Below are 19,909 nucleotides of genomic sequence, written 5' to 3' on the forward strand. Positions count from 1 at the left end.
TAGTCCCTTCTGGGTTAAGTGGCTGATTCTTTGTCTATACCCCAATTGGTCCTCCAGTCACAAAGCTTCTGGTCTCTATCAGGTGCCCAGAAGATAAGGGTAGGTTTGACCCAGGTCAAACAAATTCTCTAGATTTTCTTTCCTTTCAGATTAACCCACTTCAGATCCTCATACCTCCAAAAATCTGTCACACTCCTAATTCTCATTCCAGTCCAAGTTCCAGGTTGGGTGGGGCTTTCTCAAGTAGAGACTGTATCACATTACACATAGATACATTCATAAATGCAAGCTCATAGATACACATATAGCAAATGCTTTAGGATACTGCTTAGCATGTAGTGGGTACTTAATAAATGTTCATTGACAGAAATGGATTCATAAAAATATCTACACAAACACATATATATAGAGATTCACACATGTGAAAGACTTATATGCATAAATGCACAGCCAAGAGACAGTTCATTTGAAGTAAAAAGGGAAGTGATAGGAGAGTTGGGAGGGAGTCTACAAAGGTTCTCTGTGGAAAGGGTAAGAGATAGGAGCTGAAAGGTGCTAAAAATGGGAACTCTCAAGGTGAGGAGCTCAGTGTCTGGAGTTTCAGTAACAGAAGACTACAGGCCTACAGAGAATTACTATCTAGGCAATTCTGGTCATGGAGGGGAATAGGAAGATTGCCCAGAAAGAATCCAGGGGTGGACACCCCCATAGGCAAATACTCCTCCTGACGATTAGCAATTAACTGGGAGGAATTTCAGGGGAGGAGATTAATTAGGTAACTGTAGAAGGTGGCTGGGGTCCTGAGGAACTTTGATCTTGACCTAAGACTATAAAAGTTCTCAGCCCCCCCCAAACCCTCCTGCTTTGGCTACAAGGATTTTCAACACTCAGCTTTCTGGAGTCATAACAGAAGAGTCAAGGCCAGCTTCTAGGCAGGCAGGTGAGTGGCTAAGGAAGCTGAAGCTCAGGTGGTTTCAGCTTCCTCTAGGTTCCCTACCATCACTCCCTCCCAGTTCCCAGACTCAGCTGGGGTCCCACTCACCTTTGCCCTTTTCTTCCACTATCCAGTCCCCTAGATATCATCCCAGTCTTTTAGCCTCTCAATGCCTCTTCCCTTTAGCCCCCTGACTTCTGACCCTCAGTCCCAAACAATCAGTATCCCCAAAAGTCTTCGAGTCCCACCACAGTCCCAAAGTCCATCAATCCCCAAACCCAGTTAACACCAACCTCAAAAGACCTCCAGCCCCAGCTCCCAGGAAGTGTGTATTAGAGGAGTTGGTTCTTTGTCTATACCCCAATTGTTACTCCAAAGAAGCATACAAAGGAAAAACAGAGTATAGAAATGAGGGAGGCTCAGGGCTCTCCACTGGGGAAGGGAGAGCCTGAAGACTGGAATATTTGGTCCTAGGGACTTCTCTGGTGGTGGTACCCAGGATGATGCCTTACAGAGAGCGACACATGGGCCCTGCCCTCTCCCCACTGCCAGCTGCCAGTCCTCGATGTGTGATCCGAGGTGCAGCCTTTGCTTATACACCCAGTCCTCAGGGTAAGGACAGAATACCTCTGAATTCAGCCTTCCTGCTTTACCTATGGAGGGGAAGGGGAGCAGGGATGGCGAGGATCCCTGATCATGGATTTTGCCTGAATCTGATCACCTCTCAGGAGGCCGGGGGGGTCTCCAAGGGTCTGCTCCCAAATGGTTGCCCAGGGGTAGTATGCTATTTTCCATTTACCTTTCACATACACTACACTCTTCCATGGTCTAAGGCCCCAGCAGGTAGCCCCCAGCCCTAGCCCTCAGAATTTCTCCCTAGTTCTACACCGGATTCCTGGAAGCCCAGCCTATGCCTTCCCCACTATGGGGCCTGGGGGCCTTCCTGAGTGTAGCTGTCTATGCGGAGAGACCTTGGAACGCTATGAACCTGACCCACTTCCCCCCAAGTTGGCCCTGGAGGACACACAGAAGTCAGGTACAAGGATGTAAAGGGGGTTGGGAAAGGGATTGGATTGTTTCCAAAAAGGAGTGAGGATGACAGAAGGCCCAGCTGGTCCTTCTGATGGAAGTGAGGGAGGGGGCCTATATCATTGAAGTCAAAGGAAAAAACCCTGTTGTAGGGTGGGTCAGAGAAAAGTGGAGCCAAAATAAGTGGTCTGGGAAAGGACTTAGGTCCTCTGAAAATGTTGGGGGGGGGAAGAGAAACAAAAAGAGGGGAGAACCTCACCCTTGTGGCTGTTTCTCCTCAGAATCAGGGCCATCCCAGAGGCTCCGCTCTGCCTGTGTCACTCTTCTCAAGGTTCCCGTGATGCTTGTCTTCCTCTACCTCTTTGTCTGCTCCTTGGATGTGCTCAGCTCAGCCTTCCAACTTGCTGGGGGTATGTAAAAGAGAAAGGTGAGAGTAGGCGAGGTTAGAAGAGAGCTCTAAGAATCCCATGGGACTCAGAGCAGGACCTTAGGGACATTGGGCCAAGAGAGACAGAGTCTCTGACTCAGAGGACCAGGACACAGACTGGGTTTCTTTTCTTTTCTTTTTTTTTTTAAGTTTTTGCAAGGCAATGGGGTTAAGTGGTTTGGCCAAGGCCACACAGCTAGGTAATTATTAAGTGTCTGAGGTCGGATTTGAACTCAGGGACTCCTGACTCAAGGGCCAGTGCTCTATCCACTATGCCACCTAGCTGCCCCCTTACACAGACTGTGTTTCAATGGACATTGAGCGATCTTTTGGTTAGGAAGGTTTGGGAGGCTGAGGGAACTGAGAGCAGAAGACAGGTCTCTGATGATGGCAATTGCCTTCTAGGCCAGGCTTTGCCCCCCAACACTTTTCTCCTTCTTTGCCCCCCAGGGAAGGTGGCTGGTGACATCTTCAAGGACAATGCCATCCTGTCCAATCCTGTGGCTGGGCTGGTGGTGGGGATTCTAGTGACTGTCCTCGTGCAAAGCTCAAGCACATCCACTTCCATCATAGTCAGCATGGTCTCCTCAGGCTGTGAGTTGGGAGAGTGGGTTAGGGCTTGTGGGTAACAGGGAGTGAACAGAACATCAAGGCAGAGGCACAAGAAGGAATAGGGAATCAGGATGAAGAATGTAGCTTCAACCTTCATTGTTACAGTCACCTTCAGGGATCCTAGCTCCTCCTTGGGGTCATCCAGTTGATGTTTTACCCTTCCTCCCCAGAACCTTGAACTTTTTCCTGTTTTCTAAAAGTCTTCAGACAGTAGTGACCTTGGCTCAAAGCACTGAACCCTCTAGAGCTGCTTGTTCCCTAATCCAGCTTAGACCCCGGTCTCAAAAGATCTGTTGCCCTTAATTCCTAACTTCTCTCCTTCCATTGACATTGAACTTATGATTCTTAGATCTGCTTACTCTTCCCTCTTTGCTCCCAGAAGAGGGTATTTAAAAAAAAGCTTTTTAATTAATGTATTTTGCTTTTATTTTACCTTATTGTCCCAATTTATCCCTCATTTACTTGATCTTTTCAAAGAGCCATCCCTTTTAACAAAAAAAAAGAAGAAAAAAGCAGTTCAGCACAGCTAACCAATATATTAACTATTCATTGCTCCATATCTGTATTCTCCCACCTCTGCAGAGAAAAGAGAAAAGAGGATATTTTCTAAAGTTCACATGGAGGAGTAAACTAATCTATGGGGAGTTTTGTGGTCCAAGGAAAACTCATCTTCTGACACTAAATCAGGCCTCATATTCTTACTAGCTATGTGACTCTGGGCAGGTCATTTAACTGTTTGCTTCAGTTTCCTCTTCTGTGAAATGAGTTGGAGAAGGAAATTGCAAACCACTCTAGTATCTTTGCCAAGAAAACTCTAAATGAGGTCAAAAAGAGTCAGACTTGACTGAAAAATGACTCAACAAACTAAATCTATAACTTTGGAAATAAGTGGAGATCATTAAAGGATTCCCTTAAACTTCCTGAGTGATTTTATCAAGCAGTTATTCCCCTAAACTGGCTTGGCTCATGATCCTTTCCCACTCATGAACCCCATATCAGGGGCATCTAAATCCCCACAAAGAAGAACATTCTTTGCCTCAGACCTACCATGTTTTTAAATTTTTTTTTTAATTTAAAGCAAAGGGGTTAAGGGACTTGCCCAAGGCCACACAGCTAGGTAATTATTATGTGTCTGAGGCCAAATTTGAACTCAGGTACTCCCGACTCCAGGGCTGGTGCTCTATCCACTGCACCACCTAACTGCCCCGCACCATGCTTTAATATAGGAACTTGCCCACCTGGGCATCATGGGTTATGCTCCCCACATATCCCTAGCTCACTCTCAGTCAATTAGAAAAGTTCCTCTGTTATTGGGGGGTGGGGTTCAACCTACATTAGCTTAATGACTCACTAACTAATTTCCCCTCCTCTCTCTTCTCACTGCTCAAGGCAAAAACAAGGAAATATAAAGCAAGTACAAACAGGATTCCCCTCCCCTCAAAACAAAATAAGAATTTTTCAACCCCACACATAAATGATAAAAGTTCATTTCATTTTTCAGCTGGGAAGCAAGACTGATGATCTGGTGTTCAGGCAGACAGACAGAACAGAATAATGAGACTGGAGGCTCAAAATACTAGGTTCTCAAGGAATGGGGAATTCTTGGTGGCGGGGGATAGGAATGCAGCCCTGTGTGGGGTAGGTTGGGAGTAGAGAATTGTCAGATGGACCAACCCAAGGAGGAGCAGTCTGACATTTTTCATCATCTGTAGGAAATGGGAGGGGGACAATGGCAATATTGGAAGTAGCAACTAAGATTTTGCTCCTCTCCTGCCCACAGTGCTGGAGGTCAAGTCTGCCATTCCCATTGTCATGGGCTCCAACATTGGCACGTCTGTCACCAACACCATTGTGGCATTAATGCAGGCTGGAGATAGGAGTGACTTCAGAAGGTGAGAAGGACAAGGACAGACTACCTGGTTGGGACCATAGAACTGCTCATTGTGGTCTCTATTTTTACCCTGATCCATTTCCAAGCCACATTCTTATCCATTTCCCAGACACTTTACCCTAAACCTTATCCCAACTAGCTCCTCCTAAGACTGGCCTCCAATCTTCAGTCATTACTGACTACTGTCTCATAATCCTAGCCCCACAACTTCTTTGTTATCTCTGATCCATGCCCCAAACACCCCCTCAGGCCTCATGCCTCCTTCTCTGATCTTGATCCCAAACACCAGTGGAATGACTTTGACCACCTATATTTCCTCAGCCTAATCCTGACCAATAAATTGCCTTTATCTCATCCAGACTCTTCCATCTGATCCCCAAATTCTAATCTCATCTTTTCTCTGGTCCCCAAATCCTCCATCTCTAGTCATTCCTTAAATTTACCTATTCCAACTCAATCCACAAACTCTCCCAACCCCCAATTTAATCCAGATTAATCCTAACCTCCCAAAAGATTCCCCAAGTACCAAATGCTTCTCGAAACACCCTCCCAACCTTGCCTTGGTCCTCAAATTCCCTTTCTGATCTTGACTCTAAAAGTTTGCTGATCTAATATACTCCCAAACTTCCCTATCTTTGCCCATTCCCCATATTATCCCTTTCAACCGTTGACCCACATATTTCCCAAAATATATGCTTCCCCACTTCTTCCTTACTTTCCAGTTCTGGTTCTAGACTCAAAGTCCTTCCCCAATCTCCCATCCTAGGGCTTTTGCAGGGGCCACAGTCCATGATTGCTTTAACTGGCTATCAGTTCTTGTCCTGCTGCCCCTGGAGGTAGCTACAGGGTACCTCCACCACCTCACCCACCTGGTGGTTACTTCCTTCAAAATTCGAGGTGGCCAAGATGCTCCAGACCTGCTTAAGATCATCACTGAACCTTTCACCCGACTAATTATCCAGGTGTGGATTGGGGATCTCTGGGCCATTCTTGGGCTAGGGCAGGGTCTCTGTTGTTCCCCTCTAAAGAAATCTCCTTCTACTGAGTGTTGGTGGGAGGCTTTCAAAGGAGAGGAAGGGTAGCATAATGAAAAGTACTATGATTGAAGATAAGAAACCTGGGTTCTAGTCCTAACTGCCACATACTTAACCTCAATGAACCTCAGTTTTCTAATATGTAAAGTGGGATTAATATTATTTGTACTACCTACCTCATTGGGAAGTTGTGAGGCAAAGACTTTGTAAACCTTAAAAAGCTCTCCAAGATGTTATTAGTAACTATACATGGTATGTTGGGATCAGAGAAAGGTTTGAATACAAAGTGAATTTGAATTCTACTACCTTCTAACTTGGACTAATCATGTAACCTTTCTGGGCTTCACTATACTGACCTGTAAAATGAGAGGATTAAGAGGCAACATGATACAGGAAAAGAACACCAACTCAATTGAGTCAGATGATCTGGGTTCAGATCCTACCTCTGATACTTACTTGTCCAAGGTCCTTCTTATCTGGGGTCAAATTTCTTCATACCACCTCTCAGTGTCTCTAACTTCCCCACTCCAGTTAGACAAATCTGTGATCAATAGCATCGCCACAGGAGATGAAACACTTCGAAATCACAGCCTCATTCGGATTTGGTGTGACCCCAGTCCCTTGGAGGTGAGTCCTCAACCCCTTCACAGGTAAAGCTCAGTCCCAGATGAGTCCCAGTCCCATTCTCACCATTAATCAGAAATCCAATCCCTCCTTTCACCCAGAGGTAAATTCCTGACCTTTTAGAGGTAAGGACCAGTCAGTGGACAGCAGGGATAAAGCCTAGCTCAAGGTAAATCCCAAGGTAGTAAGTTCTCAAGTCAATTTAATCATGTTTATTAAGAACCGCCTTGTGCTGGGATTACAAAAGCAAAACCAGAAGCATTATCTGCACTCATGGATCAAAGTGAGGTGATACAATGTGTATCCAGATAAGTAAGTACCAAGTAGTACCAAAGTCATTACAAGAGGGAGGGAGAGAGAGTTGATAGCCAAGGAAAGGGCAATCATGAAAGTCCTTGTTTGGGTTGTGGCATGTGAGGTATGCCTTGAAAGAAGCTGGAGACCCTATAAGGTGGAGGTGAGGAGGAATAACTTTCCAGACAAAAGATCATCTCAGCAAAGATATGAATGTGTGAGACCAGTTTGACTATACAAGAGTGTGCAGGAATAATGTCGAATATAAAACAATGCTGTAAAAGAGATTGGGAGTCATATTGGCAAAAGCTCTCAAGGCCAGACTGATGATTTTATGTTTATCTCAGAGACAATAGGGAGACATTGACAATTTTTGAGAAAGAATTATATAAGCAGATCTGAGTCTTAAGAATGGCAATTTAGCAACCTTATGGAGAAGAGATTAGAAGGGGGGAAATCTGGAAGAAGGAAAACTACTAGGAGGCTAATTTAGTAGCGAAAAAAAGATGTCCTAAGCTAGGATAGAGAGAGTGAAGTGATGGAATGGATAAAGTGCTAGACCCAGAGTCAGGAAAAAGTGAGTTCTAATCTAACCTCAGACACATAAGGGTGGCCCTTGGGCAAGTCACTAACCTCTGTCTCCCTCAGCTTCCTCATCTGTAACATAGGAATAATAATAGAATCTTCCCAGGGTTGTTGTGAGGACAAAATCGAGGTCACATTAGTAAAGCTCTTCGCATACATTGAAGTGCTGTATCATTGCTAGTGATTATGAGTGAAGAGAAGTGAATGGATGCAAAAGATATTATGAAGGTGAAGTGAAAAGACTTGACAACTCATTGAGTTTTGAGGGAGAGGAAAGAGTATAGGCTGATTCCAAGGTTTTGAACTCGGCTAGTTGAAAAAATAGTCCTCTCAGCAGGAATAAGGAAGTTTATTGGAGGAATGGATTGGGAGGGAAATACAAGATGGCTCTTGGACATGTCAAGTTTTGGGTTCCTACAAAATGTCCAATCATGTGAGCCTGGAGTAAAAGAAAAAAATTAGAGCTTGGAATATAAATTTGACCTCTGATGCAAAGAGATGGTGACTGAACCCATGAGAACTGACAAGATGACCAAAAAAGAGTATAGAAATAGAAAAGATGGCCCAGGACAATGCCATATGGGATATCCACCTTGGGTGCACAGGAGTAGGTCAAAAAGTGGAAGGAGAACTAAGAGAAAGATACCACATTCAAAGGTGGGAATTATCTAGGAGAAGGCACCTGGAGGTGAGTCCATAACTCCTAAAAATGAGGATCTCTCAATATTGAGAATCATTTGAGTTTTCTTACTAGAAGCATAAACCCCACTGCCCTGGTTCTAATGTTCCACCCTGACTAGTCAGGATTGAGTTGGGTTCAGTCCATACATTAATTGCCTAGTTTTTACTGAGGTCTGTACTATATGAGGTTCCCTATTCTGGAGATGGGGTCTAGTAAGCAGAACCTTTGAGGAAGAAGAGAGAGAAGGAGATTCACCTCTTCCCTTCAAGGAGCTGGTCTAAGAACCAGATTCAGATCTATGGAAGCATTAGCAAGCATGGTACTGGGGAGAAAACAAACAATATGGTGAGGTGTTGGAGCAACTGCTTCAGAGGTTAAATGGTAACCATCAACCACTTTGCTGAGAAACTAAAACGAAGCTCAATCCTTTGTGAGTCCTGATCTTGCAAGTCTTGGGGCTGCCTCCAGAGGGCACCAGGGTTCTGGCCTTGTGACCTAAATAGCCAGACTGTTAGACCCAGACTACCTGGGAATGTGAAAGGTGAAAGTTTTCTCCTGATAATGCTCTTCCCATAAAATGAATGCCTTTTATTAAATCACAACCTGAGGGGATAGCATCATTAATGAATAATTTAAAAATGAATCATAAAAGCATAGATTTAGGACTCAATGGCAGGAGACTTCCTTTACCCTGATTGGTGTGTACCATGCCAAAAGGAAGGCTCTAATTAACCTCTGGATTCCCATATCCTCCCATCCTTAACTCATCCCCAACCCTCATTTTTTCTGTTCTGTCTTGTCCCCATATCAGCACCATCTTAACCCCAACCCTCTTTCCCATATTAATATACCCCAATTCTCATTGCACCAGCATCTTATTCCCATATCACCTTCATCCCTTCTATCATTCCCATTTTTCATTGGACTCTATTCCAAGCCAAATCTAAGTCAGTCTAGTGATTCAATCTCAGGGATTTGAATACAAAGAGGCACCCTTGGTTCATAAAATGTAACAAAGAAAACAAAGAGATTAAAAGAATGCAATTTCTAAAGTTAAAGGTTAGTGACTCAAATTTAATGCCACACCCCTCTGTCTCTACTGACCACAGCAACCAGCCAAGGTTGGTAAAGTCAGGAAGGTATTCTCCACAGGCAATTAAAACCTCTAACATCATTTACCCTTAAACTTGGTCTTTTATGCCACAGAGAGAAACCAGATGACTCCCCCATCCCCTCAAAAGACCAGGTGTTTCTCCTACTATCCACTCTCCTCTCCCTCCTCACCCCATCATTTATCTAATTCACATTCCCATTCAACAACACATCTCCATCCTCTTATTCACCCCAATTCCCTCAGCTGATTTTTTACTTCTCATGTCTCACCCCAATCTTACTCTTTTCCAATCTTTTCTTCTATCACCTTATTGCTACATTCTGCTCCCATCTGCTCCCCAGACTCCAAAAGAAGGGCTAAAGAGCACAGACTTGGTTCAGCAAGTTTTGGTAAAGTCAGTCTCTCCTTAGCTCCCTGACTTTGCCCTTACCCCCTTCTTCAGGTTCTTACTGACATGCCCCGGGCAGAGGCCAATATCAGCTGGATCCTGGGGAACACCACTGGGGAGAAATGTAGGTCACTTAAGTATGGGAGATTCTGGTGGGGGGGGGGTGAACAGAGGGAAGGGTGGGGAGAAGGGCAACCTCTAGAGCCTAGCCCCGGGAGGCTGAAGTATAGTCCCCTGATGCTCCCTGATCTGAGAGCAAAAAGTAAGAGCCCCATATGATTCTTAAAAAGCACTAAAGACTGATTCTGCCCTACACTAGTAGTTCCTAGACATATCTAAATTGAGCATACCAACTGGACATTCATGTTGGAGGCCTGGTTGTGAGGTCAGATTAAGTTCTAGGTTAGAAGAATCAGGTTTAGGTTGGAGCATTAGTCGGGGCTAAGGGGGTTGACCAGCTATGTAGCCTCAAGAGGCTTTCCTGGAGGGAGGTTTCCAGGCTCTCAGCAGTACTACCCCCAACTCTTTCAGGTCAGCATCTGTTTGTGGACACCTTGCTGCCCGACCTGGCTGTGGGCCTGATTCTACTTGCTGGTTCCCTTACTGTGCTCTGCACCTGCCTCATCCTTCTGGTGAAACTGCTGAACTCTGTGCTCCAGGGACAGGTAGCTAAAGTCGTCCAGAAGGTCATCAACACTGGTGAGCAGGCACTGGCCAAAACTTAGGGAAAAGTAGGAATAGGGCAAATTCAGTTGGGTAAGGTAGAAATGTGCTTCAGTATCACAGAAAACAGACCAAGGTCAGGGGATTGATAAGGTAGTGAAAAGAAAGTCTGGGTTGGGTTGGGTTGAATTGGGGAGAACAGATTTACTCAGCCTTCTAACAGGCTCTAGTAGGACTCCTCCCTCCTTTCCCTAATCTAAGGAAAGGGAAGAAGCATTCACTTGGTACCTTCTATTTGCCAGGCAATTATTATTTGAGCCTCAAAATAACCAGAAATTAATTTTATTCCCATTTTCCAGTTGAGAAAACTAAGGCAAAGTTTAGTGACTTGACCAGGGTCATACAAGTAGTGTCTGAAGTCACATTTAAACTTAGATCTTCCTGACTCCAAGTCCAATGCTCAATCCATTAACTGCCTCAACCTAGAAGCTAACATGAAGCTGTCATAGCTAGCCTTCCCTTCTCACACTGAATCCCCTGTACCAGAGCCCCAGGTCATGAAGTGAGATCCAGTATTATCTACTGTCAATCCATGTTCTCTTGCATGGACCATGTGATTTTTTTTTTAGGTTTTTCCAAGGCAAATGGGGTTAAGTGGCTTGCCCAAGACCACACAGCTAGGTAATTATTAAGTATCTGAGGCCAGATTTGAACCCAGGTACTCCTGACTCCAAGGCCAGTGCTCTATCCACTGTGCCACCTGACCATGTGAATTTCTAATCTGTACTTGTACTTCCCATCCCTGGAAGAAGGTTACCTAATCCTCATTTAAAACTCCCTGGAGGTCAAAACTGAGGTGTAGCATAGAAAGTGGGAATTTTGAAAGCGGAGGAACCAAGGAACCGAGTTCAAATCCCAGTTCTGCTTATTTCCTTTATAACATTAAAAAGACACTTGACTACTTCTTTAACTGTAAAATAAAGGGACTGAATTAGATTATCTCTGACATCCTTTCTGTAAGTACCCTATGAAACATGATTCTGAGAACCCAAAGGAGACTTGATTTCTAATGCCTACTACCTTCTTAACTTATGTGACTTTGGACAAAACCATTTCCCCCTGTTTAGCCTGTTCCCTCCTCTATAAAATAAAAGAATTCATGAATTTTATTCTAACTCTAAAATTTTTTTGTTTGGTATGTCTAAACTGACATACCTTCAGTTCTGAAAGTCTGTGTCCCATATTCTAAGGAATGCTACAGCTAACAATTTTGATGCCCAGAACAAATTCAGTTGGAGGTAGGGATAGGGTAGAAGACAATCCATTCTGATCTGACACAGCTGAGTCAAAGAGGAGAAGGATTCCTCAAGAAAATTTTTGTTGTCCTTGTAACAGAACCAATGACCTCTTATTGTCAGTCCCTTGATCCACAGGAGGAGGTAGAGCAGAGAAGATCCTAAAAGGAGAAAGTCAAAGGTTTCAGGAGATGGGGTTGGGGTGGAATTACTCTTGCAGTGTGGTAGTATGGGTCAGGCAAAAGGGGATGGGGGGGGGAGACTGCAATGCACAGGACAGGATCAGGAAGAAAATTATGATGTATTGAGGTAGTTCAATAGAATTTCATTGTGTGCCCCTAGATATCAATGCCTTGGGGCATTAATAGACTAGAGGTCCTCAAGTTTTTTTGATGCCCTTCTTAAAATTCAGAACAGCATATAATAATCCAGATATGGCCTGAACAGAGAGTGAGTACAGTGAGACTAACAATTCCATGTTTCAGAATATTATTCTGGGGTTGCCATAAAACCTTTTTGATTTGTGGCCCATTGAAACCTCAGGTTTTGGTTTTGATTTTAATTTTGTTTTTTTTTTCATATAAACTGTTGGCTAGCCAGAACTTTCTATGCTAGATTTTTTTAAAATCCAAATGTAGTAATTTATTTTTATTATATTTGAACCATCTTTCTAACCTGTGAATATCTTTTTACATACTTATACCATCAACCAAGGTTGTCATAAGGTTGTTTTTATCCTTCATTATCAAAGAAGATCAAATGGCATCAATATGTTAGAAGTTAGAGAGTGTCCAACCAAGTCTGATCAAACAGTAAGAGCTCAGAATACTCTACCACAGGATGGGCACAAATAGTCCACATGAATGCCTGGGGTGGATTCCCTAAACTTATATAGAACACTTTTCCTTTGAGCTATTTCCATTCTGTCTTGTTCAAAGAGCACAACACACTCTCTGATGAGGGAAAGCCATGTTGGGTGATCCTGTGACAGTGTCTCCCTTACTACGCAATCAATTCCAATGTTTTTAATAGAGACCTTGAGGGGCAGCTAGGTGGTACAGTGGATAGAGCACCAGTCCTGGAGTCAGGAGAGCCTGAGTTCAAATCCAGCCTTAGACACCTAACAATTACCTAGTCATGTGACCTTGGGTAAGTCACAAGCCCACTGCCTTGCAAAAATAACAAAACAAAAAACAAAAATGAGACCTTAAGAGTATCCTTGTCATAACTAGTTCAAAAACAGGTTCCCTGAAGCTCTTAACTAGAGACTCCTTACAAGTTCAATTCCATTTGATTCATCAAGTATCAATTAAATACTATGTTCTAGTCAGGGATAGAGGATATAGAGCTGTCCATGAAGCCAAACAACCTGAGTTCAGGTCTTTTTCTTAAACATACTAATTCTGACCACAGGCAAATCACGTAACTTCTCAAGGCCCTAGTCAACTCTATAAGACCAAAAGTTTGACTCCCAAATGTTTTATGCTTTGTTGTTGCTATTTTGAAGGGTAATTATATTTAAAGGGTAATTATATTTAAAAAGCTATTGATTTTTGTGTTTATTGTAGTCAGAACTTTGCTGATTATACAGTCTTGATTAATTCTCCTTGTTGATTTCTCATTTCATCAACAAATAAAAATAGTTTTGTCTAAGGCCATGGGTTAATGATGAGTTGTCTACATATGTATCTATTGATAGAATTTTCTCATGAGGGGTTCCATTGACTAATGAAATCACAGGTGTGGAGGAACAGCAATAACAACAAAGATGCCAGACTTGGCTAGACTGACTGTCCTCTAATTACTGTTTGGATACTCTGGTCATTCAACCAATTGTAATTCTATCTAACTCCATTTTTCATCCAGTCACAATTTACTCCATTTTTGTCCCCAAGGATACCATGAGACTGTGTCAAATGCTTAGCTGATGTCCAGGAATCCCATGTTCTTAGCATCCCCTTGGACTAGTAACTCTATCTAAAAGAAGAAATAAGGTTAGTCTAGTTGGAGCCAATTTCAATGACTCTTAGTGGTCACTTACCAATAATTCTCATGGCTACCAGGCATTCAGTAAACCCTAGACCATTATGAAAATGTGAGCTATTGTTATAATCTCCCCCCTCTAATTTCCAGCTATAGACCCATCAGCACTTTGTGAGGTAAATTTAACAGCCACCAGTTGTGTTTCCTCTATTTTTATAATGTATTTTTGAGTTACCATCCAATGCCAGAATGTTCTTAGGAATGTTTCTGAACGGGCTCTTCTTCACTAACCAAACACCGTTTAGTGAAAATAAGATAGATTTCAAATTAAAAAACCATGTATTTAAATCCTTACTATTTATCAGTTATGTGACCTGGGACAAGTCACTTGATTTCTGTAAATCTTAATTCTTCATTTTTTTTATATACCCTGAATCCTAGAGTGAGTCATTCTCCATGATCTTTGACATTGCTCTAACACAGGCTGTGGGGATGGGCTGGGGTGCCTTGTTACAGATTTCCCATATCCTTTCACCTGGGTGACTGGCTATTTCGCTATGGTGGTGGGTGCTGGCATGACTTTTGTGGTACAGAGTAGCTCCGTGTTCACCTCAGCCATCACTCCACTCATTGGTGAGTGTCCCTGCATTGGGAGGGTGGGAAAGTTTGGGAAATTAGGAAAGGAAATTTTAAAAGGGAGCCCAGGATGGGAGGGACTGGTAACACCAAGGTGATTCAGGATCCCTCAGAAATTGACCCTTCTACACCTTCCCCTCTCTAGGCCTGGGTGTGATCAGCATTGAACGGGCCTATCCCCTCACCCTGGGCTCCAACATTGGCACCACCACCACTGCCATTCTTGCTGCCCTTGCCAGCCCCAAAGAAAAACTCTCCAGTGCCTTCCAGGTACCTATTGGGGGAGGTGGAGGTAGGCCTGGGACCAGGGTAGAAGAAGTAGGGATGGGGTTATCCAGAGGAACGAGTACTAATTATCCTGGACATGGGTAGTCTAAGAGCAGCTGAGGCTTAGAAAGTACCAGAACCAGAGACCAACAGAAGTAGAAAGAACAAACTGCATAATGTAAAATGTCAGAGCTTGAAAGTTCCTTAGAACATAGGCAATCAGACCTAGATTGTTCCTTACAACATAGAATATTAGAACTAGAAAGAACCTTAGAACATACCATACATACAACAATATCAGAATTGGAAAGGTCCTTATACTTAGTGCAAACTCCCCTCCCTAAGCATCTTCCAGATGAGGAAACAGAGGCCCAGAGAGGGTCAGTAACTAAATCAAGGCTACACAACTAGTCAGTGGTAAAGACAAGATTAGAATCTGGATTACCTGTTTTTGCTAGAATGTGGACATCCTGCGGCTGAGGGGAAGGGTGCCAGAAGGAAAATTGTGTTGATCAGTGCTTCACTTTTCCCTCACTTCAGATTGCCCTGTGCCACTTCTTTTTCAATATTTCGGGCATCTTGCTGTGGTACCCTCTCCCATGCACACGGCTGCCCATTCACATGGCCAAGGCCCTGGGTCGGCGCACTGCCAAGTATCGCTGGTTTGCTGTTCTCTACCTGCTGATCTGCTTCCTGCTGTTGCCCTCACTGGTGTTTGGTGTCTCTATGGCAGGCTGGCGGGCCATGGTGGGCGTGGGGGCCCCTTTTGGGGCTTTGATGGCCTGCGTTACCCTGGTCAACTTACTCCAAACTCGGAGCCCTGCCCGGCTGCCCAAGTGGCTCCAGACTTGGGATTTCCTTCCCCACTGGATGCACTCCTTAAAGCCCCTTGACCAGTTAATCACTCGTGCCACCCTCTGCTGTACTCGCCCTGAGCCACGCTCCCCCCCACTACCTGCTCGAGTCTATCTTGAGGAGCTCCCCCCAGGCACACCCTCCCCACGGCTTGGGGTACTCTCCCAGCATAATGCTACTAGGCTCTAATGGGTGTCTAAGGGGAAATCCTGGGAGCCATTCCTGCAAAGGGCTCATGCCAAAGTATGTGTATGCAAATATATGTATGTTTGGGTATGCGCATGGGCATATGAGTGGATATGGTTAGTGTCTGTGTATACATACACATACTCATCAAATGTTAGAACTGATAGAGAACTCCCATAGTCCCACAACCTCTTTTTATAGATGAGGAAAATGAGGCCTGGAGAAGGACAGAGAGATTTACCCAGTGTCAGTTAGTGGTAGAGTCAGCATTCAAACCCAGGTCTCTGACTCAGTCCACTTTGTTATTATATCACAGATACCTGTCTCTGTGTGTTCCTTTGTCAATGTTTCTGATGACTGTGCATATTTCTGTATCTGAGTGCATGATACAGGAGAAGAATTCACATGCACATATGTATGTTGTGCATGTTTATACCTGGTGCCAGATGAATATCTACATAATCTACTTCTGCACATTTGTGTGCATGTGTATTTTATATGTGTGCATTTGTGTGTCCTCATATGCTGGGGGACCTGGGAGAAGAGAGACCTGCCTTCATTAAATAAAATAATGTTGAGTGATTTTCATGGCCCTTCAGAGCTCCTGAGGCAGGATTAGAGGATGACTTCTAGAGAGCAGGTCCTAACCCACCCAGTATGTTTGGTGTCCAGCACTCCTGCTCAGGTTTGCCCCAAATCCAAGGCACAATAGGTCCTATACCCCAGTATCCTGCCCTTAGGGAGGGCAAGAGGCAAGAAATGGAATGTGAAGATGGGACTTGACATTACCTCCAGACTCTTCCTCTTTCTCCACCTTATCATTATCCTTGTCCTTATCACCCCCCCCATCCTACTCATCTCCTCTCCTCTTCCTTCATCCTCCTCCTCCTCCTTCTTCACCATACATGTACACATGCATAAGCACACTCTCAACACTGGGAGTTCTCTCCTCCCCAGTTACCTTGTCATTTCCTGGCCAATACTTGACCAGACCCCTCTCTTCCCACTGTGCAATTGGTCTAGATGACCCAATATGTCCTCTAAGACCTGACTAAAGGAGAGCTCAGATCTGAGTCAAGTTGAACAGAGCTGAGAGTTGGAATATGGAAGCAGTTTCATATTTCTATTCATGCCTCCATCTCAGCTATTATCACTAGCCCATCAAACTGCTTCTCAGGACCCAGAACTTTCCCTGTTTAATGCTGGTGGGGCTGGCCAACTTCCTTCTATCTCATCCTTCATACCTTTGGCCCCTCCAGGCTGGAACAGAGAAGATTAAGTTGACCAATGAGAGACAGGACCAGACCCTTGGCAGTCACTAGGGTGTGGGAGATCCCTTGGCAGGATGCAAAGATCCCCAGATGAGAAGAAGAGATGGTCCCACATTGGCTCTAGATTCCTCCTCTCCCTGAAGGGTTTCTTTCATTTCTAATTGACCTGACCCAGGCTCCACAGATGGAGGGCCTTAGGTCAACAGTGTTTAAGTCTTGGCCCAATTATCAGCCTCCCTCCCTTAAGTTTTCCCAGCCCATTTGGCTCAAGGGGAAAAATAAAATTCCTTCCCTTAATTTCCCTAAACTGCAGCTGAGTTGAAAACAAAATTTTAGCAGGAAATTAAAGAGGGAAAGAACACTAAGAAAAAGGCATACGACTTTGATGATTTATATATGTTTAAAAAGGGAGAGATCTAGACTCTCTTCTAACCCTCTCTGGTCCTGTACAAAGCCTCACCCTGGACCCTAGTCCTTGATGACCTGGACAAACTGCCAAGGGTTCCAGTACTCCCTTGAAGCCAGTCCAGAGGACCTTTGTAAAGGAATCTCCCCATATGCAGATCACTGCAGGATAAGCACTAGACCTTTGGTCTCATTACCATCTCTACCAAACCAAGCTACTGTCTTCTCTGCCATGAGTATTCTTAGAGAGTTGTCCTGGAAGATAAAGGATTTGCCTGGGCTCATATAGCCATAAGAAGCCAGACCTAGGTCTAGAGTCCTAGAAGTTTTCCTAACTTCAAGGCTAGCTTTCTATCTACTGCATCACACTGCCTCTCAGTTTTCTGTAAGTAACAGTGATAATAATAATAATAATAATAATAATAATAGCAAAAATGACAATAACAGGGGCTGCTAGGAGGTGCAGTGAATAGAGAACTGGCCCTGGAGTCAGGAGGACCTGAGATAATTTAATAATAATTACCTAGTTTAATAATTACCTAGTTGTGTGATCTTGGGCAAGTTGCTTAACTACATTGCCTGCAAAAATTAAAAAAAATAAGAATAATGACAATAACAATACTGACTTGGTCCATCACTTAGCCTTCCCTTTACTAGGAAAGGAAGATTTATTACCACAAATGGTGAGATGGGTCACAGCAATCCAAATAAAAGCCTTGGATCAGCAAAAAAGACTGACCAGGACAAGGGCCTCAGTCATCTGCTTTCACTTTTACCTTTTAAGTTACATTCAAACATCCTGGGCCTTTCCTTTTTCACTAACATTTTTTTCTTTCCTTCTTCCTTCCTTCTGTTTTTTTGGAGGCAGTCAGGGGTTAAGTTCAAATAAGAGTTACGTTCAAATTCTGTTTCAGTCATTTAACTAGCTGAGTGATCATAGCTAGTTAAATGTCTCAGAAAAGATTTGAACTCAGGTCCTACCTGATTTCAGGACTGGTACTCTATCCACTATGATACCTAACTTCTCCTCACTAACTTTTCTAGACTTTTCTGAATCTCAGGAACCTTCTTGGATGTTGCCCCTGCTTGACTCGTGGAACATGACAGAACCTTGCCAGACCATTCCCAATCCAACCATCCCTAGATGACTAAGTCTTTCAACTACTCTTTTTTCCCTTTATGACTCCATCTACCTACACTTTAGATTATCAAAGCATTTTTAAAAGGATTATAACTTTAGAGCTAGAAGGGATAATAGAGATTATCATATACAACTTCATTTTATAGATCAGGAAATGGAGACCCTGAGTTAGTAAAGCCATGGGCCTAGTGTTAGCCAGATAATAAGTGACAGAATTAGAATTTGATCTTTTCATTCCTACAATCAATGGTTCATTCTACAATGTCAGACCCACTTTCAGCCACTTAAGAAGCCTCCTGTGGAGTAACAGATTGGTTTGGATAAGGGGGAAAAAACTTTAGAAAGAAAAAACCCCTACCCAGTCCCAGCCCTAGTTCCCACCAGGAGAAAGCCAAAGAAGTACAGATATGAGGGTTTCTATTCTTACAAAAATCAGCATAATTCAATTTAATATATGGGGCAGCTCCAAAGTTCACAATAGACACCCCTTTAAAAAAAAGGTTTCATTGAGATCTTTTTCCAATGCCATTTTCTTCAGTCTCTTAAAAGCAGCCCCGCCCTTTCCAAGGAAGCAGAAAAACTCTGGGTTTCACAGATATACAGGAGAGTTTGGGGACACACTAACTGAAGGGCAACAAATCTGCATCAAAGGAAATCCTGAAGGGAGAGCATCCTGGTGCCCAGACATATGACCTCTTGCCATTCATTTGCTCCCTCCACCCAAATTAAAATTCCCCATGCCAGCACAGAGCCAAGTCCTGTGGATTTTTGGATTCACAGAATCCAAAAGCACAATGGAAACTTCATCCTCTTACCTTTAATCACAGTTTCCCCCATCCACCTGCCCCAGCTTGGTCCAGTCTTAGAGTAGGTCAATCCAGGCCAGAGCCCAGGAGGTTGGATGAGAAGATGCATCTGTTCCCACATCCCAGACAACTTGGGTGACCTCTAGGGACTATAAAAGTTATCCATGTTCATGGTTAGCATGAGATACTGAAGTGAGAGAATACTTAAAAAGTGGAAAGGAGGAAGAAGGAGGCATTTCAGTGGGAACTGAAAGTTTGAGGGAGCAAGGAACAGATAAGGAAACAAGAGAAATGCTAAGCCCCCCATGGAGGGTGTGTGTGTGTGTGTGTGTGTGTGTGTGTGTGTGTGTGTGTGTGTGTGTGTGTGTGTGGAGAGAGAGAAACAGAGGGAGAGAGAGAGAGAGAGAGAGAGAGAGAGAGACAGACAGAGGGAGAGAGAAAGGGAAAGAGAGAGAGATCCCTTCCCTCCCTCCCTGGGGATAGGCCTAGTTGTTTACCTGCCCTTCTCATTAGAAGGCCAGCAGGCAAGATGGGTTCAGAGCCTAGCCTTCTAAGATGGAAGAGCTAACTCAGTCAGACTGAGGTCTTAATTCCCTTAGGAATCCTGTCAGCCTCTGCTATCTAGAGACCCCTAGTCTGGAATTCTATTCTTCTGTCATAGCTGTTGTCTCGCACCCTGCCTCAAGTCCTTCTTCTCTTCAGGCGAGAGGGCACAATTCAGATGCACAGCTCCCCAGCTCGGCCTTATGAGACTCCCTAGGTTTCTGTATACTCTATCCCAAGTATT

The 19,909-nt window shown here is 43.9% G+C and overlaps 1 protein-coding gene across 1 annotated transcript; it reads left to right on the forward strand.

Moving 5' to 3' along the window:
* The first annotated feature begins 833 nt into the window (after positions 1-833).
* Positions 834-19,540, forward strand: SLC34A1 (solute carrier family 34 member 1). The gene is made up of 13 exons (XM_074212249.1): positions 834-940; positions 1,409-1,546; positions 1,815-1,970; positions 2,245-2,373; positions 2,841-2,984; positions 4,783-4,894; positions 5,660-5,855; positions 6,459-6,554; positions 9,669-9,738; positions 10,146-10,313; positions 14,072-14,188; positions 14,337-14,461; positions 14,999-19,540. Exons 2-13 carry the CDS (start codon positions 1,435-1,437, stop codon positions 15,500-15,502), a joined length of 1,929 nt encoding a protein of 642 aa, XP_074068350.1. The 5' UTR covers positions 834-940; positions 1,409-1,434; the 3' UTR covers positions 15,503-19,540.
* The last annotated feature ends 369 nt before the right edge of the window (positions 19,541-19,909 follow it).

This window comes from Macrotis lagotis, chromosome 1 (genome assembly GCF_037893015.1).
Source record: "Macrotis lagotis isolate mMagLag1 chromosome 1, bilby.v1.9.chrom.fasta, whole genome shotgun sequence".
Taxonomy (NCBI): domain Eukaryota; kingdom Metazoa; phylum Chordata; class Mammalia; order Peramelemorphia; family Peramelidae; genus Macrotis; species Macrotis lagotis.